We start from the raw sequence: 13,956 nt of genomic DNA, 5'->3' as shown, positions 1-13,956 counted from the left end.
TTCTACCGTTTTTTTCCCCCATTAAAGGGGTTTTTTGGGGAGTTTTTCCTTATCCGCTTTGAGGGTCCAAAGGACAGAGGCATGTTGTATGCTGTAAAGCCCTGTGAGGCAAATTGTGATTTGTGATATTGGGCTTTATAAATAAAATTGATTGATTGATACACCCGGCTGGGAATGAGCGGACCAATGAAGGACAAAGCCATCAGGGCTGTGACAGATGCAGCAGAGAGAACTTCCAGGTGGCTTTGGATAAAGAGGGGTGATCAGTGGACTAATGCTCTAGGGACACAAGTTGGGGCTTGATCAACCCTGGCTGGGTCACCTGGGTGAGGGTGTATGATGTTGCAACACCCGAAACGCCCGACAAACCCAGGATACATTGGTGATGATGCGTCCCAGCGCATCTGTAAGATGTATCATTCACCACCATTTATGTCATTGATTAGTAGCGTAGGCCATAAGAATAACATGAAAATAGACATTATATAAATTAGGCCTGTGAATCTTTGAGTGTCTCACGATTCGATTCAATATCTATTCTTGGGGTCACGATTCGATTACAAAACGATTTTTTCGATTCAGCTCGATTCTCAATTCAAAAACGATTTTTTTCCGATTCAAAACGATTCTCTATTCATTCAATACATAGCATAGTATATATATTTTTTAACTTTTATAATTGTAAATGACAATGTTTTATCAACTGCAATAATGTAAGCACATATTAATGTAAATCCAAGACAACAATAAGTTGTCTCTCTGATTTATTTATGCTTGCAGACAGAACATATTTTTAACTGGAAAAAACAGTTTAACTAACATCTGACTGAATGAATGTCACTCAGTTGTTTCAATTATCAGCAGTACACAATAAAACAATAAGGTGCTGTTAGGCTAGCTGCCAGTCTGTGCCAGAACTTGGTTCCACTTCTCAACATTACTATAAACAACACGATACTGCAACAATTAACAACAACTGTTGTTCATTTACTACTTCTTATAAAGCAACAAACAAATCAAATGGGCATAGGTTAGCCATCTTATATTCCTGAGAATATGCCACTTCCAAAATAATTACAAAATTAAAATAAATACCAGTAGTTATATTTCTCATTTTTGTCTTAACAAAAACATTAATACTGTTACAACAACTTCTTTACTACTGTAAACTGTTAGCCTGGCTGACTTGACTTAGGCTAGCTGCCTTTATTTCTGAGAACATTCCACTTCCAAAAATAAAATTACACAAACTACTGTAGTAGACAGTTACATTTCCCTTTTTTTTCCTAACAAAACAGTACAATAAAACTTTGTAACTTGACAACAAATCCCAAAAGTGCTTGACAAAAATGTCAGTGTAGAATAGGAGGATTAATTATCATAGTCAGTAATCTGTAGGTTCTTTTGGAGGAAAATGAGCTGATCTACATGCTCTGATAAGAGACAGCTCCGCTGAGCTGTCACTACATCTCCAGCAGTAGAGAATACTCTCTCTGCTGCAACACTTGTACCAGGGATACATAGAATGTGTTTAGCTAATTTGGCTAGTAGAGGGAGATCTTTCTCTTTGGACTTCCACCACATAAGGGGGTCTTCTGTGAGAGGGAGTGCAGGTTGCTCCGAGTACTTTTTCATCTCCTCCTCAGCTCTGGTACTGACTGATTTGGGGGCAGCTCTGACCTCAGTGAATGTCTTCCCCAGCAGATTGACCAGTGCAGCAGATGTTGATCTTCTTTTTGGGGCAGGGCCTTCAGCTTGGCCTGTCTCTGGCTCCACAGGACTGCCTTCAGCCTCTCCTGGGTCCTGCAGGAAAATATTTATCATGTTTTACTTTTTGTAAACAAAAGTCCATAAGGAAATTACATATTATTCTCTTACTTGTCTGTTCATTTTCAAATTATTCTTGTTTTCTACTCTCTTAAGTCTATTTTTCCATGCTGTCTTAATTCAGTGTTGTTGTTTTTTAATTTTCCTCACATTTGCTGTATGTAAAGCAGTTAAGCACTTGGTTTGATGAAATGTATATATAAAACTGTATGAAAACTTAGGCAATGGGCATTTAGGCTGGCATGACAATATAGGCTACTTACAGCAGGGTACAACACACACACACACTAATAAATAATAAGTTCATTTTACCTCGAGTGCTACAGCCTCTGCTATCATCCTGGCATGGATGTCCTGCTGTTCTTCTTCAGAGAGGAAAGGCAGTGCTTTAAACCGGGGGTCGAGTGCAGAGGCCATATGAAGAAGGTTCTGAGTTTTCACACTGCTGTATCTTGGTGCTAAGTCCTCATGGACCGCCCATTTGATGTCACGGACCATTGGAGAGTCAGCCAAGTCCAACTCTGTGTCTTGAATCAGCTGTGCAGTCAGTGGAGCTATGACTGACAGTGTGGGAGAGGAATCCTCGGACATAATGTTGGTGGCATCTTTCAATGGTCTGAGTGTCATGACTATTTCTTCAGCATGTTTGATTTCTACATCAGTTAGCGCGGCACTGTCGGTGCTGTTATTTCTTCTCACATCAGGAGAGGCAAGAGCGGCACATACTGCAGGTAGCTGCTCCAGAAACCGTTCCACCATATCGTGCGCGCTATTCCATCTGGTTGTGATGTCGGTTATCAATGAGTGATCCGAGATCCCCTTCTCATTCTGACTCGCTTTTAGGGCGTCAGCTGCCATGGCGCTCCTGTGGAAGAACCCGGTTATTCGTCTGATCCTCTCTAGCAGCCGGGCAACAGTAGGAAGCTTCAGAGCCTTCTGGGCTGCGAGGTTGAGTGTGTGTGCAAAACACGTTATGTGTGTTAGCTCATCATCAAGCCGCATAGCAGCAATCATGTTGGCTGCGTTATCGGTAACAATCACCAAGTCACTGAGCGTCAGCCCCCATTCTCGTGCGACCGCATGAAATGTTTCATTCACGTTAGTAGCAGTATGACTTACATGCATCGCCCTTGTTTGCAAAACTTGAGACTTGAGCTCCCATTCATCTGTGATGTAATGGGCAGTGAATGTGGCGTACGACTCGGTTGCCCTAGAGGTCCAGTGGTCACATGTAAGCGCTACTCGGGCGGCTTTAATAACAGCGTTCCCAACTTTTTCCTTAGTCTCTCTGTAAAGACGGGGCACAACAGTGTCTGTGAATACGGCGCGTGATGGTATAACATACCGTGGCTCTGCAACTTTCCACATGAACCGAAAGCCCTCTTTCTCCACTGATCTGTATGGTTGCATGTCTTTTGCAATGAAACAGCCGATGGCTGTCGTCTTTGCCCGTGCAGAACTGGGTGGTAGTTTTGTAAACTGGTGGAGAGTGCGTTGGTCAGCTGCAGCTGGTGTTGGTGTATCGTCCTTTTCTTCTGATAACTCTGGGTGGTATCTGTTCAAGTGTGCACGGGTATTTGAAGTATTTCCAAAATACTTTACTTTTGCGTGGCAATGTCGGCAAACTGTAAACGTCATGTCAAGCTCTTTCTTGCCCGGTTGACGGTAAAATCCAAAGTGTTTCCAAACGTGTGCTTTCAAAGAACGCGGAGGCGGTTGTATTTCTTTTTTAGCGTCATCTCTAAGTTCTGTTGCCAGCGGCTGCGGCTCTGTTTCATCTTCACCCCCCTCCATTTTAGCGAAGCACAACAACACTACACGGCACACGCCCCTTGTAGCCACGCTGGTTTTACAGCTATGTACCTCACGGGTTGCCATAGAATACTACAGCAGCCAAGAAGGTTCAGACAGCACCGACGCGCACACACGTTTTTAGAAAATGTGAATCGATTCTGAATCGCGCGACGTCAGAATCGCGATTCGAACTCAAATCGATTTTTTCCAACAGGCCTAATATAAATATATATCACATAAAGTAACTGCAGCATTTTTAAATTAGGGCTTTCTAATTATACACACTCTTAATTGTATTATGTATATAATAATATTATTATATTATTATTATTAGGCCCCATGCACCGACTGTTGGCAGTTGTAAGGACCCTCTTGAAACTGAAGGAATTTTTCTTCTTCTTTTTCCTCTTCTTAGAAATAAATCACTCTTTTGAGGGGCTTAAGATGCTCGAAAACTCATGAAACTTGGCACACATGGAAAATGTGATATTTTATGGTTTTTGCATTCAGATTTGAAAACTGGCTCTGTTGCCCCCCTAGTCTCAAGATCCTGATGATGATTTCTGATGAAAATCATGAGTTTTTGTCAATTGGTGGGCGGCTGTGGCTCAGAGGTAGAGCGGGTCGTCCACCAATTGGAAGATCAGCAATTCAATCCCTGGCTACTCCAGCCTACATGTCGAAGTATCCTTGAGCAAGATACTGAACACCAAGGCCCAATCCCAATTCCTATCTTAACCCTCAATCTTAACCCTCAGTCTCAAAAATCCGCACTCCCGCGAAGTGCTAGTGCTGTCCCGATTCTCAGAGTGTTGAGTTGAGGGTCAAGAATAAGGGCTGTATGGCCCTCACTTTTAACATTTTCCAGGACCACCCTTGGCAGGGGGTGCTATCCCAGACTCCTTTGTGTATCATCCGCCGAGCTCAGCCGAACCCAGCCGAGTACAGATGATTCAGTCAATGCAAGATGGCGGCGACAAGCGTAAGAAAGCGGAGTTATCAATGTGAGTATTTTCCTTGTTAATAGTTGTTTAAAAAGTATGATAACCATTGCATTATCTTAGTTTAACGTCATTTTACAGACTATAGACCTCTTTGTAGCGTAACACACATATTTTTGGTCGCAGGCGACGGCTTGCCTGCCCCGCCGCACGTAACCCCGGTTCTCTGAAAACCGAGTATGCTGTTATTCAGTTACAAGAAGTCATTTTTCTCAGTGATAATGTAGTTGTTAAGTTGTTTTAATATACGTGAAATGTTTGCATCGACATTTTTGTAAGATGACCGGACGGTGTCATCTCCTGTAGCTGTAGAGTCTGCAGCTGGTAACGTCACAGCTGCAGGTTAACATTAGTGATCGTATTATCTGGTGACTTTCCGCTGAATAAGTTACGTTGATCGTATTATCTGGTGACTTTCCGCTGAATAAGTTACGTCGGTTGTTGTGGTACAGGTTATTTGATTGAATATCAACTTATAACACAAAGAGTGAAACGTTAACGTGGATGAAAGTCACCAGATAACACTTGTGTGACTGTGTAAACAGCCTCACCAGTTCTGCTGTGTGTTAACCACAGTATTCATTGTCATAATACTTGCAATACTGCATGAAACTAAACTAATAACTTAACGAATATCTGACAGGTAGCCCAAAAAAGTAAAAAATAAAAGAAAGTAATGATGTTATCTCTGTTCCATTTCAGGGCCACCAGACAAAACACAAGCCCTGATTCATTTCAGGGCCACCAATGAAGACAAGTTTACAAAAAGCAAGCAGGCTCCAAAAAAACTATGGGAGTGAGTAATTTGTAACTTGTGAACTGTTCATATTCATAACATAATTCTCGGTCACAATGGCAACTGTTCCCCTAATGATCAAGCATTCTGTTTCAATATGAAATCAGCACAGCTGCAGACAGCATTGTCAAAAATTGTTGTTTGGTAACTGTACATTTGTTTTGGAGCTGCCCCTATACTGTCACTTTTTGGAAAGATTTTGTCGAGTATATTCGTTGCAACATTTATGTTCTATTTTCACCTTCTGTACAAAGATGTGTTGTTTGGATTTTATGATGTCAGCATTTCAAAACAAAAACAATTCTATATCATTAATCTATCTATTATCTTAGCGAAATTCCATATTCATAAGAGAAAATTTTGTAACAGAAAACCCTTGTTAAAAATTTTTATGAATGAAATGCAGCAATACTTAGAAACCATTCAGCACTCCACAAACTCCAAAGCTATAAAGACTCTGAAAATATGTAAACAATTTAATTGTTTGAGCTGCTGAACTTTTTTATTTATTTGTTTGTTTATTTTATTTCTTTTTCTTTTCTCTTAACCCTGGCATATTTGTTCTGTTCATGTCTGTCACTGCTTGTTTTATACAAGAATTGAAATAAAGTGTTGGGGGGAAAAAAAACTCATCACGTCTTTTTATCGACGACTACTGATGACATATATTTCTTCTTCTTTGAACTGACAGACTGGACGGAGTTTTGACGTATTTGCCTTTGAGGGGCGTCCCATTTTAAAGTCACAAGATAGCTCTTAACACTTGGTTTTGAGGGCTAGTGAGATTGAGGGTTGAGTTTGAGAATTAAGATTGAGGGTTAAAATAGGAATTGGGATTGGGCCAAAATTGCTCCAGATGGCTGTTCCATCTGTGTGTGAGTGTGTTAAAAGGTAGCACCTTGTATGGTAGCCTCGGCCACCAGTGTATGAATGTATGTGTGAATGGGTGAATGTGACTCGAAGTGTAAAAAGTGCTTTGAGTGGTCAGATGACTGGAAAGGCGCTATATGCAGGTCCATTTACCATTATGTGGTGGCAATTTTGCATGTCTCACCATAAAAGAGGAAGCTGTTGTAATTTGAGCATACATTGTCCAATCTGCCTTAAATGTCACATGCATGATAAGAGTCCCAGCCTCATGACACCTATGTGACAAAATTGAGTTATAGTCATAGTGCCACCTACTGGCAACATGAAACGATGTGTTTTATACTTTGATATAGTTCTCCCACAGGGGTGACCAGTTCCTCCTCAGATTTGGTCAGCATAGTGGCAAGACACTGGTGATGCTTCTTTGTGTAGACTGTGAGTTTACATTGAAGGACGTTGCAACAGTGATGCCTTATACGCCATGAAACAGAAAGTTGTTATAACTTCCATGAACCTTGTCCTGTCTTCCCCAAATTTCACTTGATTTATAAGGTTTCAGGCCCAAAGGCATCAACATGCAAATTAGATTTCATGGTGATTGTCCTACCCACTAGTAACAGTAAGTAAGACTTGTCAGACAGTTATCTTTATGATTTACATGACAGTTACATGGTGTGGTCTACAACGATTTACAGCAACATGACGTATAATTAATGTGTGCTCCAGCGTACAGACAGGAAGTGACAAAAATGTGAGAAAGATCGTTTCAACACCCACACTCTATGAAGGATACACCGTCTCACTCAAGTCAGTGACCGACTTTAACAAAAATAATTATCCACGTCTGTCAGCCAGCATCCTGCCAGGATCCCCAACGTGGGCAAAGGTACAAGGGCCCAATCATTGCTGCTTACAGCTTTATAAATTATTGTTGTTGTTATTGTTGTTGTTGTTGTTGTTGTTATCATAAGTGAGGGGTCTACCCAAACCTGCATTGTAATGGCTGAGACTGACCAATGGCAACAAATCAATCACAAGTGATTTTTTCCTGTTTAAAGGACAACTTCAGTATTTTTCAACCTGGGCCCTATTTCCCCATGTGTATGTGTGCGTATGATTCATGGGTACAACTCGTTCTAAAACTGGTTCAGTATTGAGGGAGGCGGATGCAACCGGGAGCCGCGAAACGAGCTAAAACGGTAACGGGGGCAAATGTGTCCCGTGTAAGTTTGCGCATTAAAAGTGCTTTTTTTCGCCACTGACTGGTTCTGATCGCCAGTGCTATGAGTGCTATGAGTGGAGTCAGCTGTCAGTCAGTGTTTGAGCAGAGAGGGGGAGGGCTGCCCCGCTGGGTACTGTAAGTTTACGTGGTCGTAAATCCCACTTTTCATGAAGTGTGCATATGTGAGCAAACATTTTGTCTTGTGACACTGAATAAGAGCAGACTGAGGTCCAAAAAAATGGACATTCACCTTAGTGATGTACTGTGAATCTCCACTACAAGAATGACGTGACAGTAGCTCATTAGTCCAAAGCCCAGCATCGCTTTTCCCAACAGAAGTCATACTGACTGCTGTGTAAAATTTAATAGTAATACAAACCTCTTCAGATTCAAGAGCTTAAAACTTTCTAAATTAAAAGACTAATGGACTTACTCGCTGTACACATATTTCTCTGTGACATGAAAAGTTGTTGACCCTTGTTCTAATAATAAGTAACATACTCTGATCACAGATAACAAGCTTCCTCCACCATTACAGGTTTTTATTACCATCGCTGCTGGGTCCATGGGCAAACATGAGATAGTAAGTTCTGTTGAAGCCAGTAGTCCACTGAGGAGAAATACTGTTCATGGAGGTGAAGGAACAGCTGATCACCCCATCCTGCACTGATGCTCTTACGTCAGAAACATTCCCCTGATGGACAGTTAGAAATCATTTCAACATTTCAAGTTGAGTCCACAGAGTTACAGAGCATTAAATATTTCATGGTCTCACAATGAAAAATCTGGCCTAAAACCTTGTCCAAATATTAATGAGTGGTATCAGAAGAACTTCAGTACCAGAGGAAGAGCTTTTGGAGCTGTTTGTCCTGTTGAGAAGGCATGCTGCAACTGCACAAGGCCATCACTGCTGATGCCACAGATATAAATATCATCTTCTCCCTGCAAAAAGACAGAGGCAGTAATAACAAATAGAATGTTTTCAAAGGAATAAGAATGCTGCTGGATATTCTCTAAAGCTCAAGTGGCTGCTCTTAAAAACAGTAAAGTTGACAGAACAAACAACATATTTGTGATTGTCAGGCAGGGCTTGTATGCAGCTTAAATCCTATCTTAAACTGTGTGGTCTTTCTAATTTTGAGAGCAATATTTATTGATTTCATGCACATATTCTGTAATTTCTTTTACTAGAAAGCCTACCCTCCAAACGAAATAGCCCCTACTTGCACATAGATTTGCTTTGCTTCTGCTCAAACTGTATACTTGCACTCAGATATATTGTAGCTCTCAAAGGTTTGCTCTGCTCCTTCAGCCTTTCTCCTCACAGGCTAATCTTTGACTTTTTGGTGCAACAACCTTGTCAAAATCTCCCAACCGATAGAAGGCCAGGTGTAGTTTTGACTGATCCATGACTTGTTGCTGCTGCTTACACTTTACCTCTGTAGCATTCCGTACATGAAGTTACTTCAGTGGTCATTACTCTCCAGGCTTTAATGTTCTTTCCTTGCTATCTTTATGACTTTTGTAATGAAGCTCAGACTAAATTCAGTCAGGAAGAATTTCTTTATGCTTCATTAATTCACAGTTCTGTCTATCTCACTTCCTCCCCTTACTCCAATGGGCGTTCACTCTTCCAGTTAAATCAATCAAATTTTGGTCTTTTAGTCTGCGACTACTTTCTCAAGGATCTTTGAAAGAGAGGGAAGATTAGATATTGTTCTATAGTTGGCTAACACCTCTGGATCCAGGGTGGGCTTTTTTAGGAGAGGTTTAATTACAGCTACCTTAAAAGACTGTGATACATAGCCTGTTAATAAGTATATATTGATCATATCTAATATGAGTGTTCACTTAAGGTAAGACCTCCTTAAAGCAACCTGATCTGCTAATACAAGACATTTTGTGCATGAAAGTGATTGCCACCATGCAGTCTCTGGCTAATTCCAGTCAAGCTATCCATGCAAGCTTTGCTTCAGTCCTAGGAAATATTTCAGTCTCTGTCTCATTAGCGTCCCTTTTCACCGCAGGCCTTAATGTTGCAGCTGCCTCTGTATTCAACCAGCTCTTCACATTAATTCTGCCTCCAGCCATCAACACTTAAGAATGCCTTAGCACATACAGTAAGTCTATCCAGATCCCTCACAGCAAGAAAACTGCTGTTTCAAGTCATCTAATAAAACATCCCTCCACATCTATGAAGTGTCACATTTGACCTGTCTTCTCAATTCAGTGCTGTAGACAATTGTAACTTATTTTTGTAGTGGTTTATAATATAATACATTATGATACATTACTTTTATTGACATTACACTTCACTACAACCACACACGCACGACACGCACGACACGTACGCACACACGCACGCACACACACACACACACACACACACACACACACTACAACAATGACCTCCTCCTCATCATTCCTCATTGGGTCACTCTGACCTTAGCTAACGGCTTGGCAGACAGGGAGAGAGGATGTAATGTCTGGGATCTGATACTTGAGTGTGTGATGCTTGATTTGAACACTGAATGTTACCTTATTAGGAAACAATGTCCTAACTGAAGATAGGAAGTAGGAGATCAAATTGGGTCATAAGAAACACAGGAGGAGTCTGTTCTCGGCTTCTCTTCTCTGCTCTCCTCTTGCTCACCTCCATCTAACCTTGTTGCTCTATTCTTCTGACCTGCAGGTATATGTACTTTGTTCCAACTATAGTTCCAACTATTGTAATATCATTGAATACATAATAAATATACTATTGAACTGTATTGATTGGTCTGTCATCATTATTTGCCACCACATTTTCACTCTCTTGGTGTCCCATGTTTGATGGGGAAACAATGACCATAAACTTTGTTGTAGCATCAGGCCTTGATTTACCTGTAGTTATCAGGCTGTTGATCAAAGCTAGCATGTTAGGCAGACAGCATTCTATGCCCTTTCTTTCATAAGGGTATTCACTCATATCTAGCAATGCCCATTGTTCTCTTTCTTCTTCATTCATAAAAAAAAATACGTGCACATCATGCCATTATCATATTATACTTCCTGTATCATTTCATTTTAAAGCCCCTTAACGAATCACTTCATTGTGGGCTTTGCAGGAAGATGCCACTGTCCTATATCAGTTCTTTATTTTAGACATGAACATGGGTGTCATAGAATGTACTAATATTCAGTACAAGTACCTAAATGCATGCATATTTACTCTTCTAGAGTAAATGAAGTCACTTTTCTCTACTTTTACGTAATGCAGTAGACTGCATGTGTGTCTATGTAACAGCTCTTACAGTCGCTGTTCATTACATGGCATTATCATGAATCTGCAATTATTGTTTATCTGACATTTGCTGAAAAGTCTAAATTAACTCTCAAATCTCTCAAGAATGAATCTGTTAAAATGTTTCAAGTACAGTTAAGAGTGTTGCAAGAACTTCCTCACTTTATTACAGAATGTAGGTTTGGACAAGGTTTTACAATGTCTGATATCAAGGCTCTGAGATATCTACCTCTCTGTGTTCATCAGGCTTAGCCAATCAGACCAGTAACACTATTCAAGATCATACACTTCTCAATATTCCCTTAAATAAAAAGTGTCAAATATCTTCTTATAAGGAAGAATGACAAATATGTGGGCTCTGACTTCCTCAGGAGGAAAAGGATCTGCAGGTAGGTGTATCTCAGGTGTGGCATTGGCATTTTCTCAACTTGATCCTGTTCCTAAAGACCTAACAAAAGGACCTACTGGCTCTTAAAGGAGTGTTGTTCTACCTCCACCTGCCTGCTGTGTTTTCATTTATGCACAGTGCACAGTATTTCAGAGAAGCAGTCATTGTCAAGTCTTGGGCTCCTTCTACAATGGTAAATAAATATGCAAATAAAAAAGCAGAAGATCATGTGTTCTCGGCCAACAGAAGGAAGCAGCTCAGCTGCATAAATCAATGCAGCAAGCAGAACCCAGTAGGTTTTGGGCTTCACAAAGCAGAGCTAAGTCACATAAGCCTGTTTAATTCTGATTAAAGAAGGAGTGAGATTAATCATAGACTTATCATAGTGAGTAGGTTCAGACGGTACTGGTTTGGGACAGCTATCTGTCAATTTGTCAGCGGACCTGACCCTGCCCATCTCCAACCAGGATACCTGCTCCACAGCCCATAGTTGAATCAGCCCGCCCGTGGGGGAGGGATCGGTTCTAGAAAGGAGCTGACTTGCAATGGGTCGGCCCAAAGTAAGCAACAGCTAAGAGGAAGGAGAGAGGGAAAAGAGTTTAAAATTGAGAATTTCAGAAAGAAAGGGAAGAGAAGGAAAGAAGGGGGAAAAAAGAATAAGGAAACATACCAAATTAAAAGAAAAATAACAGAAAACAAACACAAACAAATGACTGCATTAAATTCTGCCCTGGCTCTGCTGTCCTGACCGGTCCCGCCCTGGGTCTGCCCCGGGGGATCTTGGTCCCCGGGAGCCAGCCGGAGATGCCCCCAAAACCATGGTTACATTTACTTACTTACTTTTTTCTTTCTTTTTATCTATCTCTTCCCTTCTCTCCTTTGTCATCTCTTTCTCTTTAATTCTTTTGTTTCATTCCTTTCATTCCTTGGTTAATACTGACTCCCCCTTTTTTTTTTTTATTTATTCATCCTTTTCTGTTTTGTTTTTGTGTTGTTTTGTTTGTTCTGTTTGTTTGTTTTTTTGTTTCTTTGGTTATAGGTATCACTGCTTCCATTTTGACATATTAGAATCTAGTTTCCTCTCTTGTCTCGTGCTGTTATGGGTTTTTTTCACCTGTATTTCGCACTTGTATTGTTACCTGTCTTGTATTGTCTGATCACCTGTATTGCACTACATAAATTTAAAAAATAAATAAATAAATAAAGAGTCAATTTTATGTACGCCCTGCCCTTTGCAAAGAGATTTTAATTGATGACTCTGGTTTTTCAAACCATCTTGCTTACTTGTAAAAGAAATATGTGTCTCAGTCCCACAAGACTGTGTTCCAAATTTGGTGCTTACATGTAAACTGACAGCTGATCTTGTTCTATCTTTAGTACACATACATGCGTAGACTCATTTGAAAGGCAACACTGAAGTTTTTTCTCCAACAGTCAGAATCACTGTAAGTGCTTCTATTATTGAAATTTATAAGCCCCAACACACTGAAATAGAATAGAATAGAATAGAATAGAATAGAATAGAATAGAATAGAATAGATCTTTATTGTCCACCATGGGTGGAAATTTGTCTTCAGCTCACCAAACCCAAACAACAGCATTGTAAAAGCAGACAAATAGTCAGTAAAACAAACAGTCAATACAAAAGCACTTAACACATTAAATCAGTGCATTGTCTGTCTGTTGTTTAAAATTCATCACTCACTTGGTTAGGGATATTGATGGCACTTGGGAAGAAGGAATTCTTAAATACAATTTTGGTTGCCAGAGGGACTCTTTAGCGCCTTCCAGAGCTCAAGAGTTCAAACTGGGGGTGAGAGCTATCTTCCAAGACACGCCTCACTTTCTTCCTCATCCTTTCTGTTAAGAGTTGGGTCAAGAGCTTTTGTGGCTTGCCAACTATTTTACTTGCCAGTGTCACAATCCTACAGAGTTTACTCTTAGATGTACAGTTAAGGTGATCGTACCAGACAGGAGGGTGAAAGTTAAAACACTCTCAACCATAGTTTTCTACACTAATTCTAAAATCTGCTGATGAGCACCAAGTCCACCGAGTTTCCTACAAAGATAGAGTCTCTGTGAGCATCTCTTGAAAATATACTCAGTATTTCCAGAGAGGCTCACATTGGAGTTAAGATCCGTACCAAGGTATTTAAAATTCTCTGGTTTCAACACGTTGACCATCAAGTGAAACTGACTCTGTCTTCAAATCTTGTTTTGTGCAAATAATCAATTCTTTAGAAATTAATGTGACCAAGACTAACTTGCTGATGTGACACCATGTTTGAAGGGCCTTGGTGTGGGCCAGGTTGGCAGCTTCACCCAACGGGTCTGTTTGCTGTAAAAGATCAACTAAGGCCATGTCATCAGTATATTTAAATAATCTAAAGTATTCCTCATTGATGATAAATTTGTTTGAAAAACAGAGAGAATAGCACAGGGGAAAGAACACTTCCTTGTGGGCAAACTGTGCTCACAGTGAGCATGTCCCCCCTGACTCTGTGGACGGCGGGTGAGAAAGTCTCTGATCCAGAGAATATATATATTCTCTGGATCATATCATATAATATGTTCAATCCCTGCCATGCTTGTTTTTTCAAATAAACACAAGAAGTTTGTGCTCTAGAGAAAGGATCAGCACTCAGTGAATCACCTCCTAAGCCCTATGATAAGCTATTATGGCAAGGCTTAACTATACAGACCAGTGAGCAGTGATAACTAACATGTCTTTGGGGTCATCAGGTGGGAACCTCCTTTCACCAGTGTTTCGTCTAG

General features: G+C 40.5%; 1 protein-coding gene across 1 annotated transcript in view; it reads right to left on the bottom strand.

Moving 5' to 3' along the window:
• LOC126383469 (putative ferric-chelate reductase 1) overlaps positions 1-13,956 on the bottom strand; it is a 285,727-nt gene that overhangs the window by 113,012 nt on the left and 158,759 nt on the right. The window contains exons 7-8 of the mRNA XM_050033980.1: positions 8,351-8,452; positions 8,060-8,204 (exon numbers count right to left, since the gene is read on the bottom strand). Of these exons, the coding sequence (XP_049889937.1) occupies positions 8,060-8,204; positions 8,351-8,452 (247 nt within the window). The remainder of the gene's footprint in view (positions 1-8,059; positions 8,205-8,350; positions 8,453-13,956) is intronic.

Source organism: Epinephelus moara, chromosome 22, assembly GCF_006386435.1.
Source record: "Epinephelus moara isolate mb chromosome 22, YSFRI_EMoa_1.0, whole genome shotgun sequence".
Classification (NCBI taxonomy): Eukaryota; Metazoa; Chordata; class Actinopteri; order Perciformes; family Serranidae; genus Epinephelus; species Epinephelus moara.
Note: the sequence above shows the minus strand (reverse complement) of the source record. Positions and strands in the feature narration are given on the sequence as shown.